General features: G+C 43.2%; 1 protein-coding gene across 2 annotated transcripts in view; it reads right to left on the bottom strand.

The window, feature by feature from the left end:
• Positions 1-294: 294 nt before the first annotated feature.
• Positions 295-14,530, bottom strand: part of LOC106610847 (bcl-2-modifying factor) — a 28,630-nt gene continuing 14,394 nt past the window's right edge. The window contains exons 4-5 of one of the 2 annotated variants that reach the window (XR_001329991.3): positions 4,910-5,929; positions 295-1,125 (exon numbers count right to left, since the gene is read on the bottom strand). Coding sequence is in view for 1 of the 2 variants with exons in the window: in XM_014210480.3 (XP_014065955.1) it covers positions 5,870-5,929 (60 nt within the window). In the remaining variant the exon portion in view is untranslated. Of the gene's footprint in view, positions 1,126-3,597; positions 5,930-14,530 lie in introns of those variants that run through there. The other variant, XM_014210480.3, reaches the window with a different exon arrangement.

Below are 14,530 nucleotides of genomic sequence, written 5' to 3'. Positions count from 1 at the left end.
CTGAGGCTTCAAGTCCGTGGGTGAGATGCAGAAAACTGGATGACTATAGCCTAACCTTTATTAAGGAGCTCATTTGTGAACAAGCCAGCAGAAGGATATCTCCAATAGGATCAGACAGAGAGGTTAATATCAAAGTTACTCACATCTCATGGAGTTAGTATCAGGTAGTCTACACAGCATATAGTCAAGTATTATGACAATGAGAAACCATGGTAAAATTCACTACAGCAATCCAGCAAATCATGGGCATGGCAGTCACCAAAATAAAGTGTCAGAAACAAATGCTACACACTTACACATACAATGTGCATTACTTTTAATTACATTTACACATGTAATGTTCATTACTTTTAATTACATTTACACATGTAATGTTCATGGTAAAATTCACTACAGCAATCCAGCAAATCATGGGCATGGCAGTCACCAAAATAGAGTGTCAGAAACAAATGTTACACATTTAATGTTCATTAAATTCACAGTTTGTTTTCCTACCCACACTTTTCTCTGCTTCTAATTGAAATGCATTTCACTGTCTTCGAAGGGAATCATTTATGAGGAAACCTGTTCATTTGAGTGTCTGTTTTTGTTTTGTTTTGCTGTGTTTCCCAAGTGAATTCAGCTGGGGTTCCATGCCAGGTTATTTTCAGTACGTTTAACAAAGTCAATATCCAAAGTACAAGAAGTCAAGATGTGTGATTTTGAAAATATTAATGTATTTGCAGGAGTACTACTGTGATGATAACCTTCTGACAAGAAACAGGACTATTCCCCAAAGGTTAATTCATGAGATATAGCGCATTTGTTGTTTTGTTTATATTGAGGAATGTATTCATGTGTTCCCATGGTACAGTGGTGTCATCAGGTTAATGATGAGCAGCCAGCCCAGAGAGGATCATGGGAGTCTGAGTCCATCCCAGGTGGCTTCCAGCTCCAGTCTCTGTGTTGTCTCTTAAAAGAGTCTGGGTTCAGGAGTTTACACATGTCCACTGGATAATAATGCCAGCCCTCAGTGTTAGGGAGGAGCCTGTTGAGTGGTTGTGATGGCCTGCGCTGTGATCTCAGCATGTGAATGAATGACAGTGGGGACGTGATGGCAGCCGTCTGTCTGGTCGCATTCTAAGACTGAAAGGAAAATTTCAAACATTTTCGACTTCATATTTATCATCTCCAGCACAACCCCAACATCAACCTACTGTATGTGAAAATGGCGCAATTCTATGTGTTGTAGTAAATAAGATAGAAGAAGATAAGTGTTTTTAATGACATCATCTGTCATGTCCTGACCAAAGTAAGATGCTTTTTTCTATGGTAGAGTAGGTCAGGGCGTGACAGGGGGCGTTTTGTGTTTTTCTATGTTTTCTATTTCAATGTTCTTAGGTTCTAGTTTTTGTATTTCTATGTTGGTTTGTTTGGGATGATCTCCAATTAGAGGCAGCTGGTCCTCGTTGTCTCTAATTGGAGATCATACTTATGTAGGGGTTTTTCTTCCTGGGTTTTGTGGGTGATTATTTTTGAGTAACATTTGTTTCTCCTCTGCGTCACGGTTTGTTGTTTTGTCATTTCAGTTATTTGATGTATTACATAGTTTCACAGAGTAAATAAAATGTCGAATTACACAGACGCTGCACCTTGGTCCTCTCCTTTCGACAGCCGTGACATCATCGGTGTGCATCATGTGATTTTGACCAATTATGAGTAGACATAGCATAGTATGAAGACGATAAATATGAAGTAGAAAAATGTAGACATTTTCTTTTAACGCTTCAAGTCAGTGACTGCACCCTGCCTGACCTCTCAGACTGACAATTCTAATGTCATTTTTCTCCCTTAAATCAGCGTCTTGTGAGAGACAGTTAAGCCTTGTTCACACTGCAGGCCTTAATGCTCAAATCAATTTTGTTTTTCAAATCTGTTTAGGAATAATTCTGTGTTCAGAGAGCAGTCATTTGCTGACATGGCTATGCTAGTTGCCATAGTAATGACGAGTATGTACTCCTGTACTCCTGTTTCCTATCAATCAGAAGTTATGTAGCAGGTGACAACAATGTCTGCCATGGACGTTTCCCAGTTGCTTTGAATGTTCAAAATCATAGTGTAAGAACCCTTTTAAAGCCTAAAAGGATAAGATTATCCAACTTTCAAAACAAGTAATTTTTGGCTAGTCATAGCAGTCATTAGTTAGCTAGGTAGCTGTTTAACTTTCTGGCACATTCACTACTTTGTTTGTAAACAATTAGCAAGCTAGTTATCTACCACATGTTCTTGTCAAACTGTCAACAGAGTAGCTAGCAAGCAACAAGATATGCCAAATAACAGTCTAAAAACCACTTGAGCGCAAATCAGTCAGATTTGACCATTCAGACTGTCGTATGGCCAGGAATCAGATTTGTATCTGACTTCAAACAACCTCCGAAGGAGGTTTGAAATGCAACTTGAATTATCTGATTCTATATGCCTTTTGGCTGTTCATACTGCAAGAAAAACAACAGACTAATCGGATATGCAAAAAAATTGTATTTGAGTCACTTCAAACTGCCAATGTGAACAAGGCTTTAGAGAGAGAGAGGTTGTCATATGCTCTGCTCACCTGTGTGTAATAATCAATTTATGCATCATACACATACGCACAATTCATGACAGTATGAAAAACTAAGAGTCCAGCACTTTCCTCACAAGAGTTTGGCGCTTATGTAGCAGAACGATATGCAGTGTTTAACTATGATGTCTAAATAAGTCCATTGCACAGATGATGATGGTGCTGGCGATGTCCAGAGCTCTGGGCTTGGTGCTGGGGTCTGTGGGATCTATACACAGCTGCTGGCCACATGGGGCCTGCTGGGGGTTAGAAGTACAGAGAGAGCAAGAGAGCCAGTCTACTACTTCGTTTATTGCCATCAGAACTTGGCTCTGAAGGCCCTGCAACTCGTGCAATTGTTTGAGATGAGCTGGCAGCCATCCAAGCCTGGAGTAAATCAGCACTGTCAGTCAGTCAACAACAGCCAGCACAGAGAGGAGGGGGAGGAGGGAATGTGTATGTGAGAGAGAAGGGGGAGGGAAGAGAAGGGGGAGCATGGGTGGGGGAGGGAAGTCAAGAGAGAGCAAGGGTTTGGTCTGCTGTTGTGAAACCTGAGCTGGGTAAAATGTTTAACACTTTCACCCAATGTTTTTGCAGTTGTTACTGTTAGGAGGGATCGATTGCGTGAGCAGGCACACGCAAACCCAGAACCGTACAAACATACATGCAGAGCCCCAAACACTACCTCTGGTGTGCTTGTTTTTCTCTCCCCCTGCCCCATCCCAGCCACACTTCTGTTATCAAGGTGAGGCACACACTCACACTAACAAGCCAGCCAGACGTCTCTGACCTGGCGCCCAGCCAACTGTCTCCATAAAAACGTTGCACCCACTGAACCGGACCGGCTTCTGCCAGGAGGCACTATCAGCTCTTTATCTGCGGCCTCCCTGCCTGGAACGACACTCACTGTCTCCCAGCAAGAGCCTGTATGGAAACTGGCTGTGAGGAAACGCTGCTACTGAACAACCCAGTATCACAGATTATTGTGAAATAGACACAAACTGCTTATTAGAAATTGATAACAGGCACATGAAAAAGTAATTTATTTTGTGTGCAGTACACGGTTTTGTACACAGTGCATTTCAATCACAGAAAAAGACAGTAGGTTATGTAAGACAGAAATTATAGAAGGGAGGTTGGTTGGGGAGGATGGGTGGGCGTATAACGCAAACATCTAGCAACCCAAAGGTTGTATGTTTGAATCTCATCATGGATAACTTCTGAATTTTCTGTAATTAGCTACTTTGCAACTACTTAGCATGTTAGCTAACCCTTTCCCTTTCCCTAACTCTAACCTTAACCCTTTAACTTAACTCCTAAACCTAACCCTTTAACTACTTAGTTAGCATGTTAACTAACCTAGCATGTTAACTAACTAACCTTAACCCCGATCTCCTAAACCTAACCTTAACCCCTAACCTTAACTTCTAGCCTAGCTACTGTTAGCCACCTAGCTAGCCTAGCTAACGTTAGCCACAACAAATTGGAATTTGTGTAATGTACACGAATGTGCTATGAAGAAAGAAAATCATGTAATACACACAAATTGCGTTGTGATGAAAATTATGTAATACGTGTGCCTTGCACGAATTTCAAATAAGTCATTTGTGTCTATTTCACAATAAGCTGTGATAGCGTGTTGGAACACCGCATGCGGACGGGGCACAGAGGGTTGAGACTGATGTGTCCTCAGGAAGCCATGGTGACTGTCATATTTTCATCTGAGAGAAACTTTTTCCTGACAATTAGTTCTCAACATTCCCCCGGCTTGTTTATGTCCTGTATATTGAGTGACATCTACAAGCATAACTGGACCTGTGCTTGAGTCTCCTGTGTCTCTGTGCTTGAGTCCAAAGCATAGATGAAAGTCTGCAGTTTAAATCCTTTAATTGGGGCCTAAATGTCATCAGAAGAGCTTAAAGCTTTGTGAAAGCGATAAAATGGAAAATGTTGTCCAGAAAACAATAGCAGGCAAAGACAAAAAAGACAAGTTCACTAGGTTCATGTTCTTTGCTTGGAGGATTTTAAATCCCTCCCCTTGACCGCAGGATATGGCTAGAGTTTGTGAGTCAGAGATTTTGTGTGTGTGTGTGTGTGTGTGTGTGTGTGTGTGTGTGTGTGTGTGTGTGTGTGTGTGTGTGTGTGTGTGTGTGTGTGTGTGTGTGTGTGTGTGTGTGTGTGTGTGTGTGTGTGTGTGTGTGTGCGTGCGTGCGTGCGTGAATGTGTGTGTGCGTGTGCGTGCGTGTGCATGTGTGCACGCATACTTTTAACTGTGTGTATGTCTGTCAAGAGTTCGTGCGTGTGCGTGCACATGAATGTGTGTGCTTTTACTTCTGCTTGCGTGTGTGTCACAGCTGTGTGGCTGGGAGTGACTGGCGCTCAACAAAGGACTGAGCTCTTCTGGGTTGCTCTTGGTAAACAGAGGGGAACTCACAGTGCCGCACGCTGATGGCACAACTTCTCTTTTAGAGTAATTGTACAGAGACGGCTTCAAAAGAAAATAAGAATTAAAGGGGCAACACAATACAGAATATGGACAGAGAGAAAGAGATGAATTCTTACTGTCCCAAATCACATGCATTTAGAAACACTTGTAGTCTAAGACTTTCTCAAGCCTAAGTCTCTAAGCATGAATTAAATGCATCTTTGCCTTATTTATACCACTATAGTACATAACTTTCATACATATGTAGGATCTTAATTTGATCACCCTGTTGCAGGAGAACTTTCCTTGTAGTGTATTTGAGGCTTAAAAAGGCTTCTGAAGTTTGTAATTTCCACTTTGAAACTTCAGACTTGATTTTCCCTTAAGAAAAATGTATCAACCCCTACAGAAATGTTCATTAATTAAAATCCACATGATAATTCACATTTCCTGTTGCTGCAGGATTATTGTCCTGCTGTAGCAAACTGGCTCAAATTAAGATCCTATATCTGTAGCCTGACATAGAAAATTAAGAAACGGTTGAACTGAAGTGACTTAAAGTTTCATGCACAGATATTAAAATCACACACTGTATCGCCTTGCCTTCAATTGCAGAAAAGAAAACACAATAAATACTTATCCTTTCAGTATTGACCAGGAGTCAACAGATCCATCTGCTGATAGTTGTGTTTGCTGTGGCTTTCATTGCAGCTGTAATTTGGTGGCAGAGCTGGGCTGCAGGGAGCTGGGGGCTGGGAGGCTGGAGTTGGGTGCTGGAGGGTTTGGGAGCTGGGGAGTCTGTTCCGAGGGAGGTCTGCTGCCCCCAGCATGCCCGGTCCAGTCCAGTCCAGCTTAGCCCTATGCCCTCACCATCCCATGTGGCTGCATTGGCTTAGCTGGTGTTTCCATGACGACTGTAGACTTTCCTGGTGTTAGATGTGTACAGAGACGAGTAGAGAGAGAGAGAGAGAGAGAGAGAGGGGAGACGGAGAACACTTTGAAGAGCCTTCTGTGTTTGTGTTTGTTCTGACACGGCTGAGGTTGTTATTTGATGAGTAGACCAGTGCCTCTTTTTTAGAGGGAGCATGGAGATAACTCTGGCAGTGGCAAGCAAGACAGGATGGTGTTACAAATGACTGTCAACTGACTATGACATATGCTTCGTAATACTGTTCATTTCTTATATCACTGCCTATTACTCAGACAACAACACAACAGTGCTTCATGTAGTGAGTCAGAACCCCTAGGCACCCCCAGTATTAGTTTAGCCAAAGCAAAGACAAGACAATTAAAGGCAAAAACAAACAATACCCAATGCTATCTAAAGGACAATCTTAAACAAAAGAGAGAAGTGCTGTAATCATGAGGTTGGTTTATCCCGGTTTTAATATGTCTTCCCAGACAACGCCAGTACCCTGCCGTCAACTTCATGCAATCAGGAGAACCACAGAGTGTTTTGGTGCTGTCACTCAGCAGACCTTTGTACTGGTCCCAGCCCCCCTCTTTACAGCCCACTTTGCAGATCCGTTCAGAGGAGGCATGGTTTTACAGAGTAACAGCAGCCACGACATCAAAAAACAGAATAATGAAACTAATGACACTTCTTTTCAACTAGAAAATGTTCCACAAACGTGGAGCATATACAGAACATATACAGAAAATGGGTCCTTTGCTTACTTGAGCCACAGAGATCATTATTTGTTGTTGACTGTTGGAAATTACTCCCAACAGCCAGACAAGGTGTCACATTGCATGACAGAGAATAAAAACAATAGAGGTACTAATGTCACGACATCTGCCGAAGTCGGTCCCTCTCCTAGTTCGGGCGGCGTTCGGCGGTCGACGTCACCGGCCTTCTAGCCATCGCCGATCCAACTTTCATTTTCCATTGGTTTTGTCTTGTCTTCCCTCACACCTGGTTTCAATTGCATCAATTACATGTTGTGTATTTAACTTGTTATGGATAGGGGGCAGTATTTTCACAGCCGGATAAAAAAACGTACCCGATTTAATCTGATTCTTACTCCTGCCCAGAAACTAGAATATGGATATAATTATTAGCTTTGGATAGAAAACACTCCAAAGTTTCTAAAACTGTTTGAATGGTGTCTGTGAGTATAACAGAACTCATTTGGCAGGCCAAAACCTGAGAAGATTCCAAACCGGAAGCGCCCTCTCTGACTATTTCTTGGCCTTCTTGATCATCTCTATCCAAAACAGGGGATCTCTGCTGTAACGTGACATTTTCTAACACTCCCATAGGCTCTCAGAAGGCGCCAGAACGTTGAATGATGACTTTGCAGGCCATGGCTGAAAAACAGTAGCGCATTTGGATAGTGGTCGATCAGAGAACAATGAGACTGGGGGCGCGTGCACGAGACGACTCCATGTTTTTATTTTTTCGTCTTTGAACGAAAACAGGGTTTCCCGGTCGGAATATTATCGCTTTTTTTACGAGAAAAATCGCATAAAAATTGATTTTAAACAGCGTTTGACATGCTTCGAAGTACGGTAATGGAATATTTTGAATTTTTTTGTCACGAAACGCGCTGGGCGCGTCACCCTTCTTTACACTTCGGATAGTGTCTTGAACGCAAGAACAAAACGCCGCTATTTGGATATAACTATGGATTATTTGGAACCAAACCAACATTTGTTATTGAAGTAGAAGTCCTGGGAGTGCATTCTGACGAAGAACAGCAAAGGTAATCCAATTTTTCTTATAGTAAATCTGAGTTTGGTGAGTACCAAACTTGGTGGGTGTCAAAATAGCTAGCCATGATGGCCGGGCTATCTACTCAGAATATTGCAAAATGTGCTTTCGCCGAAAAGCTATTTTAAAATCGGACACCGCGATTGCATAAAGGAGTTCTGTATCTATAATTCTTAAAATAATTGTTATGTTTTTGTGAACGTTTATCGTGAGTAATTTAGTAAATTCACCGGAAGTGTTCGGTGGGAATGCTAGTTCTGAACGTCACATGCTAATGTAAAAAGCTGTTTTTTGATATAAATATGAACTTGATTGAACAAAACATGCATGTATTGTATAACATAATGTCCTAGGAGTGTCATCTGATGAAGATCATCAAAGGTTAGTGCTGCATTTAGCTGTGGTTTTGTTTTTTGTGACATTATATGCTAGCTTGAAAAATGGGTGTCTGATTATTTCTGTCTGGGTACTCTGCTGACATAATCTAATGTTTTGCTTTCGCTGTTAGCCTTTTTGAAATCGGACAGTGTGGTTAGATAAAGGAGAGTCTTGTCTTTAAAATGGTGTAAAATAGTCATATGTTTGAAAAATTGAAGTTTTGGGATTTTTGAGGAATTTGTAATTCGCGCCACGCCTATCATTGGATATTGGAGCAGGTGTTCCGCTAGCGGAACGTCTAGATGTAAGAGGTTAACCCTCTGTTCCCCCATGTCCTTGTCCGGAATTGTTTTTTGTAGTGCTTGTGTTTGTTATGCTGGTGGATACCGGGTTTTGTCTGACCCATTCATTGATTGTTCTGTTTACGGTGGTTTTTATGTTTACTAAACGACACCGTTGTAAATCAGTTTTCGCTCTCCTGCGCCTGACTTCTCTGCCGCCAGTACGTACCCCGTTACAACTAACAATGTCATAGGAGCCACATTCAAATGAGCTGTAGTCACTCGCTTCTCCCACCAGAAAAATGTATTTCTGAAATGTAGCTTAATGAAATGAGTGCGCTGTTAGTAATTACCTCTCCGTTTGGGTGAGATGGTGTTGGGTAGGAGTACAGTGCTTGGGGATGGGGGTTCTGTGGCTGGTGGAACACAGGGGGTGATGAGGTGCCTGTCAGCACTAATTTGCTGTTATTCTCCAGCTCACAGCTACTTTCTTTACTTAATACTGTGCCTATCTGATGCCTTCAGCACCACTCTCAGCCTCTACAGAGAGAAAACAGAACTTACCAGAGGATACATAGACAGAATGAAAGGCAGAGATTGACTCTGTGCATCAGCTGAGCACAATCACAAGCGTCTTCTCTTTTTTTCCTCTTGTGAGCCGCCCCGCTCAGCCACAAGATCCAGACACGGACGAGTTAACTACGTACTTAGGCTGCACTGTTTTGATTGGCTTTGCAGACATAAACAAGAGCTGCACTTGTGAGTGACCCCTGGGCCTGACCCCAGAGATAGACGTTCCCTCTAATGGGTGCCTCTTTCAGCGGGCGGCCCGGGGAACAAAGAGCCCATTGTCTGTGCCAGGAACAGCCAAGACTCAAGCCCACAAAAGTGCTGAGCCAAGAGGAGCAGACTAGGGAGCCAGGGAACCATGGGGCCTTCCACCTTTTCTTGCTGCAGAGCAGAGCCTCAGCCTTCTACCCCCTGAGGGAGAGTGAACCCAGGAGAAGATTACCACCTCCCCCCTCAGAGCATACAAAGTACATGCTAACAAAGTACAATCACTGCACTGATAACACCTGGCCTGACTGCTTCACTTGTTTTGGTCAAATACTCTTTCACTTTCACCTTTTGGTAGATTCTTAGCCTCTTGTTGCTTTTTTTAGGATTTGAAGAGATACTTTAAATGACAAACCTATAATATCTACAAGTGTGAACAGTTGTGTGTGTTTTTCCATGACTGGGATAGCTGTTCTCTAGTCTTGGGCTGAGACTCTTCCACATCCTCTGACACATACGTGAGTTGGGGCCAGTGCCTGAGGCCAGGGAGTTCTCCTGCTGGAAGTGGCCAAACAGGTCAGTCAGGTGTCAGTGGGGTGTGAAATCTTACCTGGCAGCCATGACAATCGGACTGCCACGTGTCAGCCCTGGGGGAGATGACTTTACACAGAGCACAGCTTTGACTGGTCTAGTCAACTCAGCATGAGCTGAAGACAAAATAATACTGGGTTTTACTGTAATTTTTGTAATGATGATCCTTGTAAGATATGGTCCAAAGGAGATAAACTAGGGGTTCTATTAAATCTGTATCGCTGAAGCGTTACAGACTGCGCGATACAAATGTAAAAGTAATTTCTGATTGAGCCAACAAATGCAGTGTTTACCGTGAATTCTGTCTACGCTAACGCGGGAACATTCCTCAACTTCAGTGATACAGATTGAATAGAGCCCTACACCTAAAAAAAGGTACTAAGTAGAACCATACAGGGTTCTTCAGTTTGTCCCCATTGGGGAACCATTTTTGTTGCTGGGTAGAACCCTTTGCAGAGGGTTATATCTCTATGTAGGGTTCTTCAAAGAAGCCCATGTATATGGTTCTACTGTCACGGTTGTCGTAGGAAGGAGCGGACCAAAGTGCAGCCTGTGTGTCGTTCCACATTTTATTTTCACTGTGAAACTGTGCAATACATACACATAACTAAAGAACAAAAAACAACAAACCGTGATGCAGAGGTGAAACATACACTAACTCAAAATCAATCTCCCACAAACCCAGGTGGGAAAAACACCTACTTAAGTATGATCTCCAATTAGAGACAACGATGACAAGCTGCCTCTAATTGGAGATCATCCCAAACAAAAACCCAACATAAAAATACAAAACTAGAACATAACAACATAGAAAAAGTAAACTAGAAAAAAAAAACTGTCACACCCTGACCTACTCTACCATAGAAAATAACAGCTTTCTATGGTCAGGACGTGACAGTACCCCCCCCCCCCCCCCCCCCCCCCTCCCAAAAGATGCGGACTCCAAACGCACCTAAACAAACACGAAAATAAATGAAAAAAAAGGGAGGGTTAGGGAGGGTGACTAATGTCTATGGTGGCTCTGGTGCAGTACGCAGAACCTTCACATCCCGCGGATCCTCCAGCAGAGGCGGCGGCTCCGGTTCGGGGCGTAACCCCTGCTCCGCCCGCTGATCCCTCCGCTTTTGTGTCACCGGACTCGGATCGTCGCCGAAGGACCCGGACCGTGGATCATCACCGGAGGTTCTGGACTGCATACCGCCGCTGGAGGTTCTGGACTGCGGACCGCCGCTGGAGGTTCTGGACTGCGGACCACCGCTGGAGGTTCTGGACTGCGGACCGTTGCTAAAGACTCTGGACTGCGGGCCGTCTCAGGAGGTTCCGGACTGCGGGCCATCTCAGGAGGTTCCGGACTGAGGGCCGTCTCAGGAGGTTCCGGACTGCGGGCCGTCTCAGGAGGTTCCGGACTGCAGAATGTCGCTGGAAGCTCTGGACTGGGAACTGTCGCCGGAAGCTCTGGACTGGGAACTGTCGCCGGAAGCTCTGGACTGGGAACTGTCGCTGGAAGCTCTGGACTGGGAATGCACACTGGAGGCCTGATGCGTGGGGCTGGCACAGGTGACGCCAGACTAGTAACATGCACCTCAGGGCGAGTGCGGGGAGCAGGACACCCCGGACTGGTCAGGCACACTGGAGGCCTGATGCGTGGGGCTGGCACAGGTGGCACCAGACTGGTGACACGCACCTCAGGGCATGTGCGAGGAGCAGGCACAGGGCGTACCAGGCTGGATAGGCTCACTGGAGGCCGGGTACGTGGGGCAGGCACAGGATATACTGAGTCATGGAGGCGCACTGGAGGTCTCGATCATAGAGCTGGCACAACCCGTCCTGGCTGAATGCTCAACCTAGCTCGACAAATGTGGGGCGCGGGCACAGATTGCACCAGGCTGTGAATGCGCACTGGCAACACAGTGCGCATCACCGCATAACACGGTGCTTGCTTTTTCACTCGCTCCCCACGGTAAGCACAGGGAGTTGGCTCAGGTCTCCACCCTGACTCTGCCAATCTCCCCGTGTCCCCCCCCAAAAAAATATTATTGGGGCTGCCTCTCGGGCTTCCATTGTTGCCGGGCTAGTGCCTCATATATTCGCCGTTCATCTCTTGCAGCCTCCATCTGCTCCCTTGACCGGCGATATTCCCCGGCCTGCCTCCAGGGTCCTCTCCCGTCCAGGATTTCCTCCCATGTCCATTTGTCCTGCTGACCACGCTGCTTGGTCCTTTGGTGGTGGGAGATTCTGTCACGGTTGTCGTAGGAAGGAGCGGACCAAAGTGCAGCGTGTGTGTCGTTCCACATTTTATTTTCACTGTGAAACTATGCAAGACATACACATAACTAAAGAACAAAAAACAACAAACTGTGACGCAGAGGTGAAACATACACTAACTCAAAGTCAATCTCCTACAAACCCAGGTGGGAAAAACACCTACTTAAGTATGATCTTCAATTAGAGACAACGATGACCAGCTTCCTCTAACTGGAGATCATCCCAAACAAAAACCCAACATAGAAATACAAAACTAGAACATAACAACATAGAAAAACTAAACTAGAAAAAAATCCCTGCCACGCCCTGACCTACTCTAGCATAGAAAATAACAGCTTTCTATGGTCAGGACGTGACATCTACCTTGAACCCTCTATGAAGGGTTCTGCCTAGAACCCGCTATGAAGGGTTCCACGAGCACTATTAGCCCTTACAATTTAAAAAAATGTGACAATTCATTACATATATGACAAGGCCTTTCTTTGAGGGCCTAGTTATACTCTAACACAGTTGTGTAAGGAAAGTCCTGGTTTACAGGCCACATCAGGCCTGCAAGTCACATTATGCTGGATGGCAATGTGATGTGTAATTTCTATTGGAATCCAACCAGAGTTAGGATATCCAACAAGTGAAATGTTAATCAACCGCAATCTGCATTCAAAATGACTGCCAGAGTAGGGAAAAATTAAATACTGAGACTACCTCAATCATCTAAATTGGAAAAACCATCTCAGTAACAGGTGCAATGAATCAAATTACTAACAGATTAGATTAGTTTAGAAAACTGTATGCTATTTATCTTTGTGTAGGAATAAATTAATCAACGAATCAATGTACATTCAAGAACACAGATATTAGAGTAAAACAAACAATAGAGCATGCTGGGAAATATTATGTATGGTTCTATGTAGAACCCTTGCCTTCCAAGGAATTATCAAAGAACCCTTTCTTCCAGAAAACAGTTATTAGGTTGTTAATGAGTCGATGTCCGTGCCCCTGCGCAAATCTAATTAGCATAATAACAATCCCCACGAAAATCCCTCAGCTAGAGATATTGTTTTTTTTTTGCATTGGATGGGTCTCAATCCACCTCATCCGCCGATGTTGCACTTCGGCATCTGCGGTGAAAGGTGACAGACCATGAGACATCCCAAAAATTGGTCTTCTCACAAAATTGTCTGTAGCGTCCAAACGGTTTGGACTATAAACTATTATGACCCCTCTATGGAAAGATGAGAGGTAGGAGCCAGAAATAGTCTATAAATACTTATGTTACATACCACAAGTCTAAAAAAGTTATATGAACGTAATTTACCAAAGTGTGTGTTTTATGTTGACAAATATGTTAAACAGCTCTTTTAAAAAGTATGACCTTAGATATCTTATTGAACAGGATGATCAGCTCTATTTTTTTAGGAGTACCATCCGACTGAAAAAGCTTTCTTCTTTTTGACTACTAAAATGTCAATTCCTGACACTAAACCAAAGGAATACATGTTTTACCTTGAAAGAACCTTAGATGCCTTATTGAATAGGATGATCATCTCTATAATGTTTTGGGGGAATATCTGTTGTTCCATGTTGTGAATCTGTTATTTAATGCATTTGTAGCAGTAAGGCAAAAACATTTTTTTCCTAAAATATTTGTTTAATATATTTTTGGATACTTCAAGGGGTCTTAAAATTCAAAATCAAATAGCTAAATGATCCTTGGTATGACCTTCTTAAAAAATTCCATATAGCTTAGTAGAAACCCCCCTCCCCAGCTTAGACAGGGCTTAGATTGTCATGGGTTAAAGGCTCTAGGTAGAACCTCTTGCCTTACAAAGAAACATTGTCTTCCAAAAAAGGTTATTCTGATCAAAGCGGTTCTTGGTAGAACCCTATCCCGCCACAAAGAACCCTTTTGGAACCCTTTTTTATAGGAGGTAATATTGATTATTGCAAGACAGCCATTTTCAGGTCTTGCCATAGATTTTCAAGTAGATTTAAGTCAAAACTGTAACTCGGCCACTCAGGAATATTCACTGTCTTCTTGGTAAGCAACTCCAGTATAGATTTGGCCTTGTGTTTTAGGTTATTGTCCTGCTGAAAGGGGAATTCATCTCCCAGTGTCTGGTGGAAAACAGACTGAACCAGGTTTTCCTCTAGGATTTTGCTTGTGCTTTGCTCCATTCCATTTATTTTTTATCCTGAAAAACTCCCCAGTCCTTAACAAGCATACCCATAACATGGACATAGCACAGGATTTTTTTTTTAAATGAAATTGTATGAAATGTATGCATTCACTACTGTAAGTCGCTCTGGATAAGAGCGTCTGCAAAATGACTAAAATGTAAATGTAAATGATGCAGTCACCACTATGCTTGAAAATATATGTTGTATTGGATTTGCCCCAAACATAACACTTTGTATTCAGGACAAAAAGTGAATTGCTTTGCCACATTTTTTACATTATTACTTTATTGCCTTTTTGCATACAGGATGCATGTTTTGCAATATTTTATTCTGTACAGGCTTCC

Source organism: Salmo salar, chromosome 09, assembly GCF_965601325.2.
Source record: "Salmo salar chromosome 09, fSalSal1, whole genome shotgun sequence".
In the NCBI taxonomy this organism is placed as follows: domain Eukaryota; kingdom Metazoa; phylum Chordata; class Actinopteri; order Salmoniformes; family Salmonidae; genus Salmo; species Salmo salar.
The sequence above is the reverse complement of the archived record's forward strand: the minus strand, read 5'-3'. Positions and strand labels throughout refer to the sequence as shown.